The 21247-nt window shown below is 40.1% G+C and overlaps 1 protein-coding gene across 1 annotated transcript; it reads left to right on the plus strand.

The window, feature by feature from the left end:
• Window positions 1-1117: 1117 nt before the first annotated feature.
• On the plus strand, window positions 1118-20698 carry DNA2 (DNA replication helicase/nuclease 2). Its single transcript, XM_063406387.1, has 21 exons — window positions 1118-1220; window positions 1977-2156; window positions 2555-2738; window positions 4084-4229; window positions 5660-5785; window positions 6616-6835; window positions 7924-8041; window positions 8340-8505; window positions 9687-9881; window positions 10069-10299; window positions 10780-10896; window positions 11000-11109; window positions 12167-12276; window positions 13196-13420; window positions 14489-14682; window positions 14786-14875; window positions 14963-15155; window positions 17752-17841; window positions 18452-18634; window positions 18753-18899; window positions 19496-20698. The coding sequence occupies exons 1-21, from the start codon at window positions 1210-1212 to the stop codon at window positions 19550-19552; spliced, it is 3093 nt and encodes a 1030-aa protein (XP_063262457.1). The 5' UTR covers window positions 1118-1209; the 3' UTR covers window positions 19553-20698.
• The last annotated feature ends 549 nt before the right edge of the window (window positions 20699-21247 follow it).

Raw genomic sequence — 21247 nt, forward strand, 5'->3', positions numbered from 1 at the left:
TCTCTATTCTACTACCAGGGATATATTTGAGGAGCGTTGTGATAAGTTAAGCAGTTGTTATGCAGAATAAAGCAGAATGCAGCGTGTTGATGCCTGAGAGGAAGAGAACATTAAAAGTGTCTCCTAAATACTTGAGTCTGGTATTGAATGTGAAAAACATACCTACTTGATGGAGCTGTGCTGTATTTTCAGAATCAGCTTTTCAAAATAGAATTTAACACTGTATGGAAGGGTTCTAATACAAATTCCTGAATTTACACATTTATACTTGGAAAATGCTGATGTTTCTTAAAACTGAAAACATTTTTCACAACCTCTGATGTCAGAACACTTGTGTCCAACTCTCTCCCTAGAGATTCCCCAGACTGGTTGCCCTTCAGATAACTTACAAAAGATATTTAAAGCCCACTTCATGAACATACTCTTTTGAGATATTTCTTTCCTGGTGTATGGGAGATGTATAGGCAACATGAAAGAGACTACAGCACACAGGTTTAGCAAGTGTTCAAAGCATTTATGTAATCTCTTGATGTTGCACCACATTATGACTGCATTTAATAATATCAACAGGCAACTATTAAATGATAATTAAGCTTCTCTTAAAGAATAAAGTTGCAATGGGAAGCAACATTAATGTAGTTTACTGCATATATTTTAGGACTATCCCAAATAAAATTGAAAGGGCTAACTTAAGAATGTTCTCACCTTTTAAAATTCACCAAATTGAACTTGATCCTTCTGTTGGGATGTCTAACCACGGGCCAAAACTGTCGTTTTAGCAGCAGAGCGAAACCTGTACATCTGAAACATGAGAATTATCTCAGCAAACCAGCGACCACGCATCTTTGAGGGGAAAGGTTGGACTCTGGGGCTCAGGTTGGCCCATTAGCGAATTGGGAGCGGAAGGCACGTCCGGCATTACCCCGTACCCCGCACCAGTAGCAGAAGTGGGGTCGGGGTGGGGCAGCACTTGACAAAAGTGCGGATTATCCGCGGGCACGGCTGAGAGGGAGGCGGCTCTGCCTCGCCGCCCCTCACGGCGCGGGCCCCGCCCCTCCCCGAGCGCTGGCGCGAGGAGCCGCGCGCCGCTTCGCGCCTTCGGCTCGCGCGCGCGGGAACCGCCGGCCCCCGCCGCGTCCCTTTGGCCGGGCCGAGCCGAGCCGAGCCGGGCCGGGCCAGGCCGAGCCCAGCGCCGCACGGAACCTGCCCATGGCCGAGAGGTAGCGGCCGAGTGCGGGGAGCTCCAGCTGGGCGGAGACCGCCGGGAGCGCGGGGAGTTTGAACTTTAAAATCGCTCCCGGCTGCGGGCGCGGGAAGCTGGGATGGGGTTCTGAGGGCTGACGGGGCGGCGCCGGCCTTCCTCGGGCATGGGCGAGAGGTGGGGAGCGCTCGGGACTGCCGCGGATAAGCCGTGAGTCCCCTCTGCCGGGGCTGTTGGCGCTGGGCACGGGCCCGCGGGGCCCGGAGCGGGCTCTGCCCCGCCCGCCCCGCAGCTCCCCCAGGCATCGCTCGGGGACAGGACTGCGGCAGGTTCGGCCGCTCTGCCTGGTGTTTTGGCTATTGGAAACTGAACCTTGAACATCAGTTTTCTAATCAGCTTCAGGTAATCGGTAAAATGTAGTCCTCCGTGTTCGAGGTATTTGTGTGACTGTGGGAGTTCGTGCGTGCAGGGAGATACAAGCTTTCTCAGAAGCACAGGGTTTTGCAGTACAGTTATAATTAGCTTGCAAGTGCTTACGGATATCTGGACACAAAAATGCAGCACTAACTGTAGTAAATACCAAGTTGCTTAATACTTGTAGAGATTTCCTACACTCTGGCTGTACAGAACTGAAAAAAAACCCAAACAAAATATTTATAAAAATCGAAGAGGAGTAAAATTCGGTTTATATTTGAAGCTTTCCCTCTTTTTGTATGTATGTTGGCTGTTTTCAAATAGCGTGGTGTTCTGTCTTTGTAATAAGCTTTTACTTCAGTTTTCAGAAGAAAGCGGCTGACTCGCCTGATACAATCCTCAAGCATGGGCTGAACAACAGATACCGTGTGCTGGAAGTCAGCGTAATCCAGAGAAATGGAAGCGACCCTGAGAAACACCTGACAATTACAGCATCTCCCTCACTGGAAAATACAGAACTGTGCATTCTGAGGAATGGCTGGTAATCCATACAGATACATAGATTTTTTGAAAAGAGAGTGAAGTACTGGATTACTAACTCTATTTTGTTTGTGTTGTCTTTGAGCTGAGTTTTACAGCCTTAAAAGTGAACCTGAAACAATCTTTGTTTAATGTAGTATTATCAACATGCTAGCATAATGGATATCGTCTTGAGAGACCTGGTAATGTCAGGTAATATGTGTTGAGTGGTATTGCTACCTTGCAGGTTTTGTCATTGTAAAAATGCCTTTATTCACTGTCAGGATTTCTTCAGGTCAGCTTCTTAAAAAAACCCAACCCAGCATTTTAAGGAATGTGGAATCTGCTCTGTTAATGTGTTATTTCTTATACCCTGTGTCTGTCATTTGCAAATCATTGTGTCCGGGTGTTCCCTTGCAGGGAGTCTGTGCCTGTTGTCCCAGGGGACATTGTCCATCTGGAAGGGGAGTGCAGCTCTGGCACCTGGGTGATAAATGCCCAGTGTGGATACCTGGTGCTGTACCCTGACCTGCTGCTCTCGGGCACCACCATCTCCAGCAGCATTCGCTGCATGAGGAGGGCAGTGCTGAGCGAGCGCTTCAGGGTGAGTGCTGATTCCACACTGCCAGTGAGGGACTGTGCCACTGGCACTGGTGGGTTAGCTCACTACTAAATCTGCCTGTGAGGCTGTATTGCAAAATGTCATTATCAGCAATTCGCAATGTTTACAACACAGAGTAGTTTGGGGTGGAAACTGCTTCTAGTTGAGCTTCTCTTATTTTTGGAGAACTGCACCTGAAATAATGCAGTACTCTTAATACAGCTACGGGGCTAAAGAACTGGTCTCTCCACTTACAATTCTGATAATTTTTTAAAAAATCTCTTGCCACATTTTGTGTGGATATGCATCCTATGTGAGGGATGTGCCTCTTGCCATCCATATGAAAACATAACTCCACCTGGCCAAGTTAAGAACTTCTGAAAAATTTAGGGAATTCAGTTAATACTTGGTCTGGGCTAACCCTGGAATCTGAATCCAGCTGCTTGATCTTGGAAAGAGGAGAAGTTTTAGTGGTAATGTCCTTGCTGATGTATGAGAAATATGCTGATAAATAGAGACCCAACAGCTACCAGTTCCAGCTGATGAAAACTTCCAGACATGATCGGAATATAAATCCAAACGAATAAGGAAATTTTAATGGAGTGGTAAACAGCCTGGCTGGGAACCTGTGACTGAAACAAGAAAATGAACTATGGGAGACTGAGACTGTGAAATGGTCTTCAACCCTTTTTTAGAGGAGTAAGGGGAATAAAATAACTGGGACAATGCACACGGTCCTGACTTGGATAACACCATCCAGCTGCTTGTGAGTGCAATCCACAAGTGACTGGTTTGTAAGAGATCCATAACACCACAGTGTTCAGGTTTCCAGTTTGGTGATGACTCATTTAAACGTAATTTACTACCACTTTCAGTTCTTGTGAGTGTCCAGAGCCCAGCCCTGCTGGTGGGTTTCTGAGACATGTTGGTGATACATGGAATGATTTTCCTGTGAGCTGGTAACACACAGGAAACTGCTTCCTGCAAGAAATATGTGTAAGATTCCAAAGGTATGTATTTACATTAGGAAATGGCCACAGGCAAAACTTTCTCAAATTTCATTTTAATCTGTGCCTTTGTTTCTCACCTGCCAATCATGTAGGGGTTATATCCTGACATTGTCAGGGGTGGGATAAACGTGAGAGATAAAGCAATAGGAGAGATCCATTCCAATTCAGCTGCTCTCATAGGCAGGCTTGACTAGATAATCATCACTGAGGTGAAAGCTGTCATGATCTTGTAGTTAAATAAGTGCAGGCTGTGATGTGCAGCAAATAAAATCCAGAAATTTTACAGAAAACTAGCATGAAGTGGCATAAATCCTCACGTATGGCAACGTGTGTTGCAGGGCTCCGAGGCGGGTTCGCGCCAGATGCTCGTTGGTACAATTCTGCATGACGTTTTCCAGCAGTCAGTAACCAATAACTTGAGACCAGAAAAGGTACAAGAACTAGCAAATAAAATTGTGTATGGACAAAAATATCTCAAAGAAATGTAAGTAGCATTACAGCTGTCTTTTGTGTTCTTTAACTAGCAGATGAAGTGATACTTTAAAAAATGTAGCACTGGTATCAGGAGAGATTACCGTTCTGCCACAATTTTGCTTAATGGAAATCGAGGATCTTTTAGTAAGATAATTCCCTATGTGATAATTTGATTTGCCTTCCCTGCTGAGCTACTTCTATAGATCTGAACTAGTCTTTTGGAGTAACTGTGTGTCAGGAGGTTTTTTTTTTACTTTCAGGCCAAGCAGGTTGTGGTGTTTGTGTCTGTAACATTAGATTTCCAGGCATCTCCCAAAGCTGATTTGAATGGGACAAATGGTTAATTATGATCCTCAGCAATGAACCTAGAACCCTGTGACTGACCAAGAATTGAATGTCTGATAATTTCATATCTTTATCAGGTTGCTTAAAAACTCAGTTGTTAGAAGACTTTTAGCTTCTTTTCTCAGCAAAGCTGATAGAAATGCTAGCCAAACAGTCTTAATATTTCCATCAGAAAATGGGAATATGAATAGCTGTTAGTAGTAACATTTTACTGCAGACTTGATTAAAATACAATTCTACTTATGTAGATTAAAAATCATTATATTTAGACTGTTTTAAATTGTATGTTGGGCAATGTCAGTATCTGATAGCCTCATATGAGTCAGAAGTTAAAGTTGTAGTGGTAAGATTTATTACTCTTAGTTCTATTATGAAGATAATATTTTGAATTGTGGCTGCTAAGATTACTTAAAGGCCTTTATGTCCCTCTGGGCCTCTGTGAAATTGTTAATTTGCAAAATTTTTTTGCATATGTAGGCTATTGTTTGTTGGGATTGAAAATTAAGTTGCATAACTCTGCTGCCCATGTTCGTTTGCACTCTTTTTGTGCAAAATTCACTTGTATTTCTCTGTTGCTGTAGAATAATGACATTATTGCCAGTGTTTGCCAGCACTGAATTATCTAATGCCACACGATTAGATTCTGTGTCGTGTTCTGTCAAAATGTGTGTAAGGAGAAGATGAGGCTATCCAGACTAAAAGCAAATGATCTTTTAATTTTTTTCAATGTTGCATGAATTGTATGAACAGCCATTTTTAAGTGTATGAGTCTGGTACTCCTTCTCTGCAGTCAAACTTAATTTTGTTTCATCGCATCTGCCATGCTGATGCCCTCATTGTGCTGTACCTGTTGTTTCAAAGGTTACATCAGAAATGGATGTTTTGATATAGTATATCCCTTGTAACAGATGTTCACTTAATAGTTCTGAGCTGAGTTGAACCTCTATGAAACTGTCATTATCTACAGTTTATGAACATTTATAAAAGCTTGACAGTTACTTCCAATGATCTTGTTGCTACTTGAGATAAATCTCTTTAGTACCAGCAGCAGATGTAATACTTTGTTTCCTTAAATTCTTTTTTTTTTTTTTTTAGGTATCACTTAAATCTGAAACAAGCACAAATAATGCAAGAAGTAGAAGAATATTTGCCATCATTTTTTAAGTGGGCGGAAGACTTCATGCACAATCCAGCAAACCAAAACAAAATGCAACTAAAACTGTAAGAAGCCAGATTTAAAAGTTTAAACCATTCTATGTTGTATTTCTTGTTTAGTTCGCCTGAAATTTTTAGAGCTTCTTATGCACATGTGTTGGGTGGTTTGGAGCTCGTTCATGGCCTCACTGACCGTAGAGCTGACCTGGTGCTGCATGCTCAGCTGCCACTGAGAGTGCTGGGCAAGACAGGAGGCCTGAGGGTGAACTGACTCACTTCAAATCCTTGTGACCAGCCTGGTACAAACCAGAGCTTTGAGGGAGTGGAAGAGCAGGGATACTTGAGCTGCTGACTGAACTGGGAGTTACTGTAGTTCTGAGCAAGACTACAAATCAGAATGTGAAACTATTAATCAAATGGAATTCTTGACTAATAGAAAAGATTTTGGTGAAATGGGGATTTTACTCAACTGCTGCTGAGCTCTTCTTGTCTGTGGCTTCTTGCTGTTAATTGTAATAACCATATGGTGTGAAAGTTTCAGTGAAATGAAACTCAGCGGGTCTGAGTAAAACCTGTATGCAACTGTCAAGTGCATGATAGAGTGTGGTTGTTGAGAAAAGACCAAAAGCTATTAAAAACTATTTAAAGACTCATTTTAACTTTGAAATTTAGTTGAATAGCAAAAACGAATAGCAATAGTTAGTTTCTGATATGTTGCTTTCTCTGTTAATGGGAACATTTGTTTGAGTGAGACTCGATGCATTTTATTTCTAAAGTTAGTTCCTAAAGGGCACTTGTAATGCAGAAATATTATATCTTCAGTTGCAACACATTTTAATGTTTAAATATTAATAATTAAGGGAAATTGTTTACTTCTGGCTTAATTTTCTCCCTAGGTCAAATGGTGGAAAAACCGAAGATGTGTCTGCTAAGATACAGATTGTAGATATCTTGGACATTGAAGAGAATATCTGGTCTCCCAGGTTTGGGTTGAAGGGAAAGATTGATGTTACAGCCAGGGTAAAAATCCATTGCCAGTCTGGAGTACAGTCTCGGATAATGCCTTTAGAGCTCAAGTCTGGCAAGGAATCAAACTCTGTAGAGCACAGAAGTCAGGTACAAACACCACATCTCTAATTTCACTGTCAGTGGCTGTGGATACTTTCCTGTTAGGTGATCTATTTTAGGTCTTATGAATATGAGGCACTTTGTATGTGCTGTAATCTAAATTCATGGATGGCTCATCCTGGCATGCCCAAAGCTGCTGGTATAAAATGAAAGTGAACTGAGTTGTAAAAAGTATATACATTTACCTCTTTCAAACACACTTCTGGGTTTTATGCTGAAATGTTCATTCTTTAGTCTCTTCTTACTACATTCAAATTTTAGGTTGAAGCAAATTATTTCAGAAACTAGTGTTATGCATAGTTGCACATAGTTGGCCTGATTTAGAGAGGTAATAGCTTGTTATAAGGTTTTAGAGATGCCTTTTAATGTAAGTCCTTGGTCAAGCTTTTACTACTTACAGCCTCTAGAAGACTTGTGATAATAATGGTTGTTTAGCCATGGAAACTGTGGAAGAGCTAAATACAGTTTAGAATGTATTTTGGTTTTAATAGTGTGCTGGTTTTGACTGGGGTTAGCAGTAGTTTTCTCCACAGTAGATAAGCGTGGGCTGTGTTTTGGGTTGGTGCTGGACACAGGCTGAGAACAGAGATGCTGCTGCTGTTGCTGAGCCCCGCTCACAGAGCCAAGGCCTCTCCTAGGGCCACGCTGGGGAGGAGACTGGGGTGGTGGGACTGAGGGGACACAGCCAGGGCAGAGCAGCCCAGGATCAAAGGGCTGTTCCACACCAGTAGCTGGTCATCATACTGGGATCTAAGGTGGGGGAGAGGAGGAGGAGGAGGGGTGGGGGGCACTGCAAGGCTTGGAGTGATGGAGCTTTGCCTTCCCAAGGCATTCCATGGGATAGGGCCCTGCTCTCCTGGGGTGGTTGAACACCTGCCCAACCACAGGAAACTGTGAATTAATTCCTTCTTTTGCTTTGCTTGCCTGTGTGGCTTTGCTTTTCCATCTTAAACTGTCTTTATCCCAACCCTCAACAAGGGTGAGGGAGCGAGAGAGCAGCTATGTGGTACTTGATTGCTGTTTGGGCTTAAACCACAACAACTATATTGGAATAAGTTTGTGTATAATGTTTGCAGGTTATTCTGTACACATTGTTGAATTTAGAGCGGAGAGCAGACCCTGAAGCTGGGTTTCTGCTTTATCTAAAAACTGGTACAATGTATCCTGTTTCTGGAGCTCGAATGGACCGAAGAGGTAAAGTTGTTCCCCTTCTCTGGAAACCATAATTCTCATAAATATTACTAAAATCTTTCTTTATAACTGTAAAGTTTACTTTATGAAAACAGCTGTACTTGAGGGGGGGATGCTTCACTTGTTACAATGTTACTAAGCTTATGTTAAAAATGCTGTTGTTTTATTAATATTGGGCAAGGGCTTTGCTATTTGTGAATAATCAGTGCTTAGCTGACTAAAAAGTTTGATAGCTAATCTGTTTCGAGGTAGAAATTTTTACCAACAAAAACATTAGCTGAGTTTATTCTTTTCTTGACAGAATTAATGAAGTTAAGAAACCATGTGGCCTTCTACTTAAGACACAGTACCTATAAATCTGATGTGGGAAGGCAGAATTCACAGCTTGCTGCTTTGCCTCCTGTGATTGATGACAGTCAAGCATGTAAACATTGCTCCCAAACACACAACTGCTTTCTATACAGCAGGTAAAAAAAAAAGTCTGAGTAATGTTTTTAAATGAGATTGAATAATTGTATCTTTTGATATAACAATTTCATTTTTATGGTTGGCAGTTTTGTATATGTTGAGGAGTTTTCCACTGCAAATGAATCTTCCATAGATTTCTCTACAACTTTTATAATTCAGCTCCTGATGTCACAGAGATTTAATATGTTTGCTCAGGTACACTTTCTGCAAGACAGGATCTGAGATAAGTCTCAACAAATGATGATAAAAGCAGATCTGTTTGAAAAGCTATATTCTTGCAGCTTTCTGAAAGAGACAATCTTTGGGCCTGAGTTCTGGCTGGAGAAACTTTTTCAGGTTCACCCCATAGAAATTTGTTTCCCTGTATGACACAAATAATACATGGATACTACTCTGCTGAAGTGTTACTGCATCTCCTGTTCCAGATAAATAGTTAGCAATCTTCACAGAGGGTTATTGAAATGTTTTAACAACTGTTACAAGTTCTAGACTCTATGCTGCACAAAAAGCAACCAAAATTGTATAGGGAAGAGATCAAAGGAGATATGTTAGAGCAGGAGAGCCTTTGGCGTGGTCTTGTGGAAATAGAATGCTTGATTGTTTTAAAATTCTAGTGGTAAAAGTGTATGTTGAGGGAGCTTTGTGAGGATACATGAGATGTTTCTGTGAAATCCTGCTTCTAACACAGTTGTTGCAATAGCAGGATTATAGCTGGGTAGTTTTTTACTTCTCAATAAGCTTTTCTCTCTCTGGTTGTGTTTTGTATACTTGATTGGGTATGATGTCTACTGATATTTAGTTCTGAAATAAATTGACTTGAAGTTTGCTTGTGTTTTAGCTATTAAATCCTCTTTGCTTAGCTAAATATCAAAATAATATTTGTATGTTACAGTAAAAGGAGTAAAAGTTCGACTGTGAACATATACATTACTATCTTTGAAATGCCTTTATTTGGTCTTTGATTAGCTTATTGCCTTCAAAATCATAGAGATGATGTGAAGTTACTCATAAAAGATTATGCATCTGAACAAAGGATACAGATTCACCTTTATTCAAGCCATGATAAGTTATTCTGCCTGGTATGCTACAGTAGATATTTGGATTGTTGTTGTGCACATATGGAGCTGCAGGTGTAAAAGGATCCAGGCTGAGCCTTTCCTGTGGTTGGTTCTGTTCCTAGAGCTGTGGAGCAGAAGATGGCTGGTGTGGCCTTTCCTCCTGCTCTGGTGCCTGTCATTGACAGAGAGACCCAGCACCTGAAACCCTCTCACCTAGAGTATTTCAGCCTCTGGTATCTGATGTTAACCCTGGAGCTGCAAAGTGGAGAGCATAAAAAGGGCTATAAAAACATATGGATGATACCTTCTTTGGAGAGGTAAGCTATAATTTCTAAACTCATGCCAATGGTGCTTCCTTCCTTCCTTTTGTTTGTTTTGTAGTTTGGTTTTTGTGGTTGGTTGTGGGTGGTATGGTTTTTTAACTTGTGGGGGTTTTTTCTTAATAGTTCTCTTATAGAGAAGATCTTAATATTAAAATATTCCCTTTTTTTTTAATATCTTCAGAGAGAAGGCTGGAGATTGTGTTGGAAACATGATCAGAGTTGATGAAGTGCACGAAATTTCCGAGGGACAGTACCTACATTTTTTCCAGCGTAGAAATGGTGCCATTCCTGGAACAAACCTGTTGGTTGGTGATCGAGTGGTTGTGAGTGGAGAGGAGAAGGGTTTGCTTGGTTTGTCTACTGGCTATGTTAGAGAAGTCAGTGGAACAAAAGTCTCCTGTTTGTTGGGCAGGTAATAGGATAAAAAGAAAAGTGTCTGTCTGCAAACACACTGGCACAGGCTTGAGGAAAGCTGTGACATGTCTTGACTTTTCCTACTGGCTTTGGGGTAGTACCCTTCAGAAATTGTCGTCTTGACTGAAACTGTCAGTACTTGCTCAGTATATATGCCTGTCTATTTAACCAGGTTGTTTGAATAAAAGCACGTTTAAACTCTATTTACTTACAGCTCTAGCATGAATCTATATGGATACAGTGATTACCATGTCAATAGTAACTTTCATTGTTCAGTCTGTATTGTCTTTAAATTGGGCTTATGTTTTATTATGCCTCATTGGGATCATGCTTTCTTTAGATCAGTTAATAGTGTATTACAATTAGCTATTGCTTCACTCTGGGATCTCTGGAAGATATAATTCAACATGTAGTAATAAGTCTTTAATCAACATATGGCTGATAAAATTATTTTATCCATGTTCTTGTCATCCTTCAGGAATTTGTCAAACCTCCCCAAGAACACCATATTTAGGTTGGATCACGATGAAGGAGACGTTGGTGCAGGAATCCCTTTTAAAAATCTTTCTAAATTGATGAAAGATTCCCCAGTCAGGTATGAAAAATCAAATAAATTTCACGCTTTCAGTATTTTCAGATAAAGTTTCTCAGCTGGAAACTCTTATTGTAACTCAGTTTTGTCTTATTTTTATCCACAGTGAGAGGCTCCGCAACTTGATAATTGACTTCCAGAAACCTCGTTTTATTCAGCACTTGAGCTCTGTCCTGCCTCCCGAAGCAAAGGAAACTGTTGCAAATATTTTAAAAGGTACAAAGTGACTTTCTCCAAAATACTCTGCTTAACAGTATGTCTCTACAGCCAAAGTATTTATCATGCTCAGTATAAGGAGTTTTTCCTGCTTTGGGGTCCAGTGATAGTTTGATAGTTTTCAGCTTAAAAATTAAAACCAAGTTCTTGCCTTGCATGTCTTCCAACTAGCTGAAGATTAATTTAATCACAGGAAGACCAGATCAGATACTGGTTCACCACTTTATTTTGCTTTTGCTAGTGGCAGCAACATGCAGTTGCACTCAGAGTGCCATAGGATTATCTCTGGAACCTTTACAGAAGGAGTGAACAGAGACAGCCCTTGGGACGGAGGAAGCTGACCTTGAGGGAGAGCAGGGACATGGGCTTTGGTGGAAACATTCACTTGTATAATCACTCATCCTGGCTTGTTGGCAGCTCTGTGGTGTCATGCTTTGTGGCACTTATTTAAAAACAAAACTTGTTTAGGTATGAGGCAGTATCTTGTATTTGGTAGAAATATTTCCTTGTTCTCTGACAGTTGCCTGTGAAAACATAAATTTAACTGAGTTCTCTTAGAGCAAATTGAATTTTTTATAAAAACTCAGTTTGAAGTCATATTTTGCTTGAGCTTTGCTTAGTCCAGATAGCTGAAACATGCTGCTTGTTTGCATCAGGCTGGGGCAAACCTGCTCTGCTGTAATGTTTGTTCTAAACAGCATGCTGCTGTATGTGCCACTCCTGCTGTGAGCTGTGTGTTTGAATGTGAAGCTGGTATGATCAAACACAGTGCCTAGACACAATATATGCAGGAGGTCAATTAAGATATTAGAAAAGTCACAAAAAGTCTAAAAATAAAAATGTCTTCAGTGACTTATTTGTAGGACCATAGTGCAGACCCTTTACTACTTATCTGGTGTCTTATGTTTAATGTCACATCTTCATTAGAACCTGCAGACTTTGCTCTGTTCTTGTCTCTATTAAAGTGAAGGAGGAAATTATAATTTTGCTCTGGCTTTAGTAATTATTACAATTATGATGAAGTGTAGTAATTTAATTTTGCTTTTTCTTCTGAAAGGTCTAAATAAGCCTCAGAAACAAGCAATGAAACAAGTGCTGCTTTCAAAAGACTACACACTTATTGTGGGTATGCCTGGAACAGGAAAAACAACTACAATATGTGCTCTAGTAAGATCATGTACCTCGGTGTTTAACTTTTTGGGTGAGACTAGAGGATAGAATTAAACCAACTGTGTAGTGCCATGGCTTAATGACACTTAATGGCTTAATGAGTATCTGTATAATTTCAAGGAAGAAAACACACTTCTTTTTGCTTAACCTATATTTGGTGAACCGAAATTGGATTTTGTGGAGTAGGATTGTCTATTGCTTGTGTAGGAATATATGTGGGAGGGAGGAGATTGAAGTGTGCTATTTAATCATTTCTGTGTTACTTTAGTATTAAAATTCTTTGGTTCCAAATATCAGCAAATCTTCAGATCCTGAGTTAGAGTTTAAAAGAGGCTTCCTTGAGAAGCCAGTAACTTGTCCTCTGTAAATTGTATGAACCTGTGGGGCTGAATCTTTGTGCAGTCTGCTGCCATCTCCTCTGGCTGGTGGCTCTCTTTTCCCTAGGAAAAGACTGTAGGAGCATACTGGATTCAGGCTGTGGCCTCAAATGAGTTTTTCATGAAAAAACAGTATTATCCTGCTTGCTCGTGGGGGAGAGGAGGCTGGGGAGCAGACAACTGCTGCTGTCTTCAGATGAGCCTGTCCCCCTGAACCTTTAGTGGCTAAGTTGCCGTGCAGGACAGTGCAGAGGGGTGGGCTGCATGGCTCGTCCTTGCAGTGTCCTAGGAGTGCAGCTCCTTGTGAGTGCACAGCCAGGCTCTTGGCTCTTGCTGTTTGCAGCAGTCTGAGCCTGCTGGCCCTGGAACCCTCAGGGTGCTGCCTACCTCCAGAGGCCAGGGAGACTCATACACACCTCTCATGCTTGTTATTGGCTCTCTCCAAACCCCTGTGCTCTTCACCTTATCAAACCTGCGATGGATGGTTCTTGCAGATGAGCTAACAGCTTCTCCTCTTCTTTCCCTCTGCCACTCATCAGGTGAGAATTCTTTCTGCTTGTGGCTTCAGTGTCCTTCTGACCAGTTTTACACACACGGCTGTAGACAATATCCTGCTGAAGTTGGCCAAATTCAAAGTTGGTTTCTTGCGCTTGGGGCGAGCTCAGAAGGTTCATCCAGACATTCAGAAATATACAGAAGAAGAAATCTGCAGGTCTAGATCAATTAAGTCTGTAACAGATTTGGAAGAGGTCTATAATAGCCAGGTGAGAACAATGTTTTTTGCTAGCCCTACAAATTATTAAAGATAATTACATTAGTATTTTATTTGGATGCTGCAGAGGGAGACCAACCCAAGGGTGTGTACTGCTGTAAGAAATCTGAGCTGAGTGAGATACTCAACCTCTGCATTGTTTCAATTTTTTTATAGCCAGTAATGACCTACATTAAGTCTGCAATTGAGAAGCTTTGTTATTCTCCACACAAAGTAGCTCATGATTATAGTAAGCCCCAAAGACTCCAGTGCTTTTATCTGAGAGCTTGTGAACCGGCTGCTGCAGCATCCTTTAGCATTATTTACCTACTGCTGCTGTTTGTCCCTTCTCCCTCCCACTTGTGCCATTAGTACAATCAGCAGATGGAGAAGAGGAAGTGGAATGCTGTGGAGCTGACCTGCCAAACCCTTATTTTTGATTGAAAGATTAGTGCTGTCTGTGTGGATGCTAATGCATAAACCATAATGGGAGCTGGGTCATGTGAGTCAGTGGCAGCTGTAAATTAAATTCTCTGAAAGAATAAAATCTGTTGGTAGTTGGAGTAAATGCCAAATGCCAAAGGTGCTATTTACTTTTTATTGATAAGTATTGCAGGGGAATGATTGCAGTCATAAGGGGAATGACTTAGCATTTCTTATTTTAGTCATTTTGGATTGCAGCAGAAGCACAGTGGTGGGAAGAACTATGCTGCTGTTGTTATCTTCTCTTCAGTATTAAAAAAAACCCAAACCACCTGATTTTTCACAGCAGTCATTTCAGCACACTCCATGGATTGTCTGTGAATAGAGCGTGGCATCACTCTGAACAGGCGACAGGAACAAGTTGTTTGCTACAGTCTGCTCTAAAGCTGGTTTTGTCACACACAATTGATGAAAGAACATGTCAGGCCAATGTATGTCTAAGTTGTGCTGGTCTGATTTCGAGGATTAATAATTTGATTTCTGTGATTTTACAGTTTTGTTCATTTTAATGGGAAATATTTTTTTCTTTTAATATGGAGAACACAGTGCTAAAGGATATAAAATGTGCCTTATCCTTGAAGTGTGTCTCAATTTTCAGCCGGTGGTAGCAACGTCTTGCATGGGAGTAAATCACCCCATCTTTGTTCAGAAGCAATTTGACTTCTGTATCGTTGATGAAGCTTCCCAAATAAGCCAGCTCATCTGCCTGGGCCCACTGTTCTGCTCCAAGAGGTTTGTGCTGGTGGGGGATCATCAGCAGCTGCCTCCACTTGTGCTGAATGCAGAAGCAAGGTAAGAGAAAATGCTGCTGGACAATCACTAGTCACAAATTCTGTGAAGGCTCTTGCAGTGTTCTGATTGACACATTTTGATTTTTGTTTTTGTGTTGTAACAGGGATCTCGGAATGAGTGAAAGCTTATTTAAAAGGCTGGAACAAAATCAAAATGCTGTTGTCCAATTAACTGTGCAATACAGAATGAATAGGTACTTTCAATGTTTATTAATTAAACTGTGTTCCTAATGTGGGATTGAAATGGTGCTATTTTTATGCCTTTTTTTTTTAATCTTTAGTAAGATTATGTCATTGAGTAACATGCTGGTATATGAAGGCAAACTGGAATGTGGCTCAGAGAAGGTGTCAAATGCCACTGTAAACTTGCCCAACCTGAAGAAATTGAAACTGGACCTTGGGGATGCTTCAAAGACATGGCTGAAGGAAGTCCTTGATCCAGACACACCGGTGTGTTTTCTGAACACAGAGAAGGTAAAGTTCATGATGCTCTTTCAGACACTGTATTTTGGGGCAAGTTCTCAATACAGTCAATGTGTAAAACTGTAGGGTCAAACAGGGAACTTCAGCAAGTGTTTTTCTAGGATGGTATGAAGTATGCAGCACACAAAAACATCATTGGTATTGATAAACATCAGCAGAGCTGAGCAGGGGTGGTACAACTGCTGCTGGAAACATTGCATCTGGGAACAGCTGAAAACTTGAATTTAGATACTATTTCAGAAGATATTGAATGGACTTTAAACTTTGTTTTTCCTGTGAAGTGTAGCTCCAAGTGTGGCTGTCCTTGTGACTAGGGTATGGCCTTATTTCCACTGGCTGAGGGTCAGAGGTGTTAAAGCTGTGTGCCAGTGGCAGCAATAACTGCAGTTCTCCTTGGAGGTTTGCAGACATTCCATACATTAAGGTGGAAGGGATGAATAAATTGGTTTAGGTGTGTCCTTTCATGGAGACTCAAAATTTTGCTGGGAAAGTAAAATTCTAGTGTGGATAAAAATCCTGCGAAGAAACTGACTTGCAGGAAAAGTGAGGGAGAGTTTAAATGCATGAAGAAAAAGATTAATAAATCAGTTTTTAAATAAATTATTAAAGTAAATCACCTATTTGTGGTCTCTAGTACTTGTCACTGTACTTGGTGATTGGATTATGATTTGAGTCTTTCTTCCTCCTTAACATATTTTGTGTTGATTCCTGTTAATACTGTGTTTTGTCAATAATTTAATCAACTGATGATCTTTTATGCTGACCCTGGTCAAAACTCACCAGTGTTTTTGTGCTCTCTGTGACACTGTACAGGATTCATATTTTTTTACAACAGTTCTGACAGAATCTCTTCAATGTCCTAAAAAGAAGCAGTGTTTACTCTGATGGCTTAGAGAAATTTCTAAAAATGTCTGCACTAAACAGAGCCATTTTCCAGGAATGCCTCGACAGCTGCAGTCCCTTTCCCAGGAAAGCAGACAGCTGGTCCCAGGGAAGAGGCCTGTTAACAGGAATCTGGCTGAAACACTGTTTATCTAGTAATCACAGCAAAATTACTGATGACAAAACTACAGTTTCTGTTCCATTTTAGGGTTTTTTCCCTAGAAAGCCCATCTCAACTGTAAGACAGCTGTCCTCTTTGTAGAGCCAGGAAGAAAGTTTTTATTTCCTATATAGACATGAGGCTAAAATATAATTTCTCCTTGTGGACTTCATGTCAGAACTCCATGTATTGTGGTAGTCATGGAGGGGAAAATGGAAAAAACCCCATGAACATGACAATAAACAAAACCATTTATTTCCTTTGACTTTAAGTAGCTTTTTCCCCCTGTACTGTTTATAGTGTAACCAAGAAATGCTTATGAAGAAGTAGAATTGGGGGGGAGGGATACAAACAGAGAGAAAGAAGAAGAAAAAACACCATGACACCACCAGGAAGCTTTACATTTATTATGCTGGCCTTTAAAAAAAAGGAAAAAAAGCTTCTATTGTTTTCTGCTTAACAATGCAACATGTTTGTGACAGCAATCAGAAATCTATTTGTTCCTCTTCTGCCAAGCCCTGTGTCAGTCTGCACTTCTCTGACAGCTTGGGGCTGGCTGTTTGAAAAATGACATCCTTGATTTAGGGCAAGTCTTCTGAGAATTTCCAGGCTCCAGTTGTTTTTGTTGGTGGTTCTGCTGGTGTCCTATGGGAACAGGAGAAATATAAATGTAAGCCTGTGTTACCATAAGCATGACACAGCTTTTAGAACTTTTTTCCTGAAATTATTTTTGTATAGTTTTTAGCTACACTAATGCTGGTGTGGTCAGAAATTAACTGTGCTCTTCTGCTTGAAGAGAACTTGAGCACTTGGAGTTTGGAGGCTTCCAAACACACATTCATTGCTCTTGGTGCTACTTCAACTTTAGAGAAGGCAAGAGGCAAGCAAAGACAAAAAATTGCAAAACTGTGACACTGCAATGACAAGAGTTCACATCCTGAGCTTCTGGGCCTCATTCATATGGGAGGTAGAGAATGGGAGGTAATAGCTAAGAAATGGTAAATTCAGTGAATTCTTTATTTAAAGCTCAGGAGTTCAATTTAATGCTACCATTTTGGATAGTTCTTGCTTTAGCTTTAAATGTAGGCTTTCAAACATTTAAAAAAAATATCCTTTATGCCATGGAATGAAGAAAGTTCACAGAATTCACTGTAAACAATGTTGTATGGAAAGCATTAAGGTAAAAGTCCCATGTAAAATATAATTTGCTCTCTTACCTTATCAGCAGGAAAATATCCATTTTTGATTTATGATGTATAATGATGAACTGCAAAGTCAGAGGATTAAGCTTTGGCAGTTTCTTGAGGTGACAAGCTAGTGCTAGAAACTCATTTTGGGAACTGTTCCAATTTGTTTTGCAAATGCAGTATTCTGAAGTTAATTCACACTACAAGCTCTTCTGTTTAGTAAAATTTAGCATTTAACTTGATTTCTTTAATTAATGCTATTAGTATAAATCCACATACAACTCAGTGAGTTCTGGACAGAATACATTACCCCATTACAGACAGCAAAAGTCATTAATTTCTGTTTGTATTTTTAAAGGTCCCTGCACCAGAACATGCAGAAAAAGGTGGCATAAGCAACATGACAGAAGCTAAAATAGTGCTTTTCCTCACATCTTTATTTATTAAGGTATCTGTTAGTTTATTACATGGTTTTGAGGGAGAGCTTGGTAACTAATATTTTTACATTTCTTTAGTAGTGGTGACTGTATTATTGGGTAGTTCTCTGGGGGATAATCTAAGGATAATTTGAAGACTGGCTTCATGTCAGTGTAGTGGGGAGCCTGAGGTCTGCATTCCCTTCAGTGTCCCTTGCCTGCTTGGATCTGAGATGCAAAAAATCAGCTGGAGGCCAAACTCTTTTAAGAGATGAGGGCTTTCTTGGGAGGGAGGGGAGGGGGTTTGCCTTTGTTCCTTATTTCATGCAGTCAGCTTCAGGAGTAGTACAGACCAGAAGCTCTGGGTGTTCACCTTGCAGTTTAAAGAAGAAAGGAAAATCAGGATTTCAAGGATATCTGTCTTTGTGTTAAGTTAAGACAAAGCTGGGGAGCTTGCACTAACTGATGTTTTCTCTCTTCTTTAGTTAATACTAGTTACACCTACAGTTCCATTAGTGTAGATACAATCTCTTGCAGCACTGTTTAAAAAAAGAAATTAATTAGAAGAATCTTTCTGACCATTCTGAGTTTCCCAAGTCAACTGCAGTGACAAATTTTTCCTCTGCTTTCTTCTTCATTCAGGCTGGCTGTAAGCCCTCAGACATTGGCATTATATCACCCTACAGGCATCAGTTAAAAACAATCACTGATTTGATGGCAAAATGGAAAGAGAGCAGAGTGGAAGTTAACACTGTTGACAAATACCAAGGAAGAGACAAAAGTATCATAATTGTGTCTTTTGTTAGGAACAGCATCGATGAGAATGTAAGTCGGTCCTATTAACTTTGCTCCAGTCAATTTTAGTAGTTTGGATGCATTTTGAAAATGAGTGCACTTTGAAAATAAGCAGGAAAAATAAAAGCAAGTGGCATTTGTTTCCCAGCTTGGCACCCTCCTGAAGGACTGGCGCCGCCTGAATGTTGCTATCACAAGGGCCAAGCACAAGCTGGTCATGGTGGGCTGTGTTCCATCGCTGTGCTGCTATCCCCCCTTGGAGAAGCTCCTCTGCCATTTGCAGTCCCAGGCAATGATATCCTTTTTCTCCCGCTGGTTTGGGAAAGGGGAAAGGTAAGGCTGAGATTTGAGATAAGAATAGGAAGATCTTTGATTATTTAGGTTATACTTTTAGCAGTGATTGGCAACACAGCACAAAATGTGCTGATTAAATTTGCCAGAAGTGTACTTGAGATCAAGCTAGTGGATGGGTTTAGAACCTTTTCTGTCTTCAAAAGCAGAAAAAGTCAATGCTGACTTGCAAGTCAACTTTGACATAATTTTTTTTTATTTTGAGGCCTGAATTTTTAATCTTTAATGTTTTTGCATTTTTTCTTGTGATCATTTTGAGTTTCTTGGCATCTTAACGTCAGTGTGATTGCTTACTTCCCCTTAACACATCTGCTTCATGAATAATCTTGGTGGAAAGGAAAATAGTGTCACTTTCAGATGACTTAGTAATTTTTTCTTTCTCTCTGGCATTGTACTGAGTAAGCTTTAGCTATTGCTGTTTCCATTTCCTATTTAATCAGGAAAGAACTTTGTTAGCTGCTTTCTTTGCACACACCAGCACATATTCAAACAGGGTTTGTGAAAGAAAAGTGTTGTCAAAATGCTTCCTTAACTTGCTACATCTTGAATCTTCCAGCCGGGGCTCATGAAAGTATCCACAAGTGTAACATCTTATGAGTGTGAAGATGGAAAGTTTTACTGGCCTTTGCATCTTTTCTTCTGCTGGTGTTTAATGTAAATAACTGGTGATTGGGGTAGCAGTGCTGATGTGCACTGTTGGTCTGGAGGCAGCCAAATCAGGAAGCATTCAATTATTTGGAAGTTTCCTTTCAGTAGAATAACAGCCATTTCTTGAGAAAGCTGATGGTTGCAATACTAAAGCACCCAGCTTACTTGTGACAGAGCAGAAATGTGAAGCACTCTGTTCTTTCCACTACTGGATATTGCTGTATTCTCTTTTACCTTGGTGAACAGTTACCTGCAGAAGTGAGTGGGGAAACACTGGAAGAGGAAGGGAGTGTAAACCTGTGTTGTATTGAATCACAGTTTTCTGGGCTCAGTTTGGTTTTAAAAACTTGAAAATATAGTTTACATACAATAACTCCATTTGTTAGAATTCCTAATTAAGGTGCTGTGTGGTGCTGTTTGGAGGAAAAAAAAATAAGAAAAACTTCTTCCTCTTCTTCAAAGCCTCACATTGTGCTTTGAAGTCTACTCCTGCTTTTAAAAATGCTGAAGTCTATATTTATATACATAATGTAATTAACCTCTCAATGTGACGATCCCTTGATGACATTTCTAATCTCTTAATTTTGCATACATCAGGAAGAAACGTGATGCTGAGTCACTTAATCCCCTGTTACTAACTAATGTGTTCAGCAGATCAGTCTGAAGTGAAATTCTTCATAGCAGAACCCTTGTTTTCAGTTGATCTGAGTCTTCAAAACAAAGATTTCGCAGGACACTAGACATGCAGCTGGCTGACCAAGAAGTTTACATGCTCAGGTTCTATTTTTTTTAAAGATGATGGCATATAAACATCAGAAAACACCTTTTACTTGAGAGATCTATGTTCGTTTCTTTATGCTACCTCATATTCTAGACTGAAGAGACTGAGAAGTTTCTTTCCAAGGTTGCTGGTGGAAACATCAATTTTTTGGATTCTTCAGAATCGTTAGCATTTGTTTTCTCTTGGATCAATGTCAAGTAGCTGTGTACATACAGTTGTAGACAAACTCGTTAAATGTTGGCATTTTCACTCTTTTAAGCTGCTCCTTTTTGTAATGTTTGAAACAATAAAAGTTTGCTGGTGGTTTCATTAAAGTTGTTTATACTTTGTTAATACTTTGCTTTATGCAAGGCAAATATTTAGAACAGTACAACAATAATTTGAGAAGATGACAGGATAGCCTCCTTTTTCAGATGAAAATATAGGTTTCATCAACTGTGCTTCTCTTCTGGGTCTTTCAAAATATAAAAAATAGGGTTAAATATACTCTTTATTATAGTAGTGACATCAGAATAGTTTTTTGGAAGAGATTTTCTGTCTGTGTTTAGGATCTATGTGTAGAAAGATCTTAAGATTCCACTAATCTGTTTTCTTATGCCAAGTAGGACTTATCCAGAAAATGGTTTGCATGCTATTAAAAACTTAATAAATAAATGAGAGGTATTGCCATCCCATCATGAAGTTGCATGAGAAACAAATACAAAGAACAAAGAACATTTCCCTATCCACTGACAAAATACATCCTTCCTTCTTGTCATGTGGTATAAGTTAGACTGAGCAGCAGTCTACAGGTGAAACCATGTTTTGCTCTGGTAGTCTCAAACAAAATTGAGATGTGGAAGAGGTGGGAATGTGGATATGAG

Source organism: Prinia subflava, chromosome 9 (genome assembly GCF_021018805.1).
Source record: "Prinia subflava isolate CZ2003 ecotype Zambia chromosome 9, Cam_Psub_1.2, whole genome shotgun sequence".
NCBI lineage: Eukaryota > Metazoa > Chordata > Aves > Passeriformes > Cisticolidae > Prinia > Prinia subflava.

Excerpts from the sequence above, each read along its gene's own strand:
- DNA2 (XM_063406387.1), top strand. Across the intron at positions 6,836-7,923 it reads CTGTAGAGCACAGAAGTCAG|GTTATTCTGTACACATTGTT; the intron begins GTACAAACACCA and ends TAATGTTTGCAG. Across the intron at positions 18,635-18,752 it reads GGAACAGCATCGATGAGAAT|CTTGGCACCCTCCTGAAGGA; the intron begins GTAAGTCGGTCC and ends TTTGTTTCCCAG.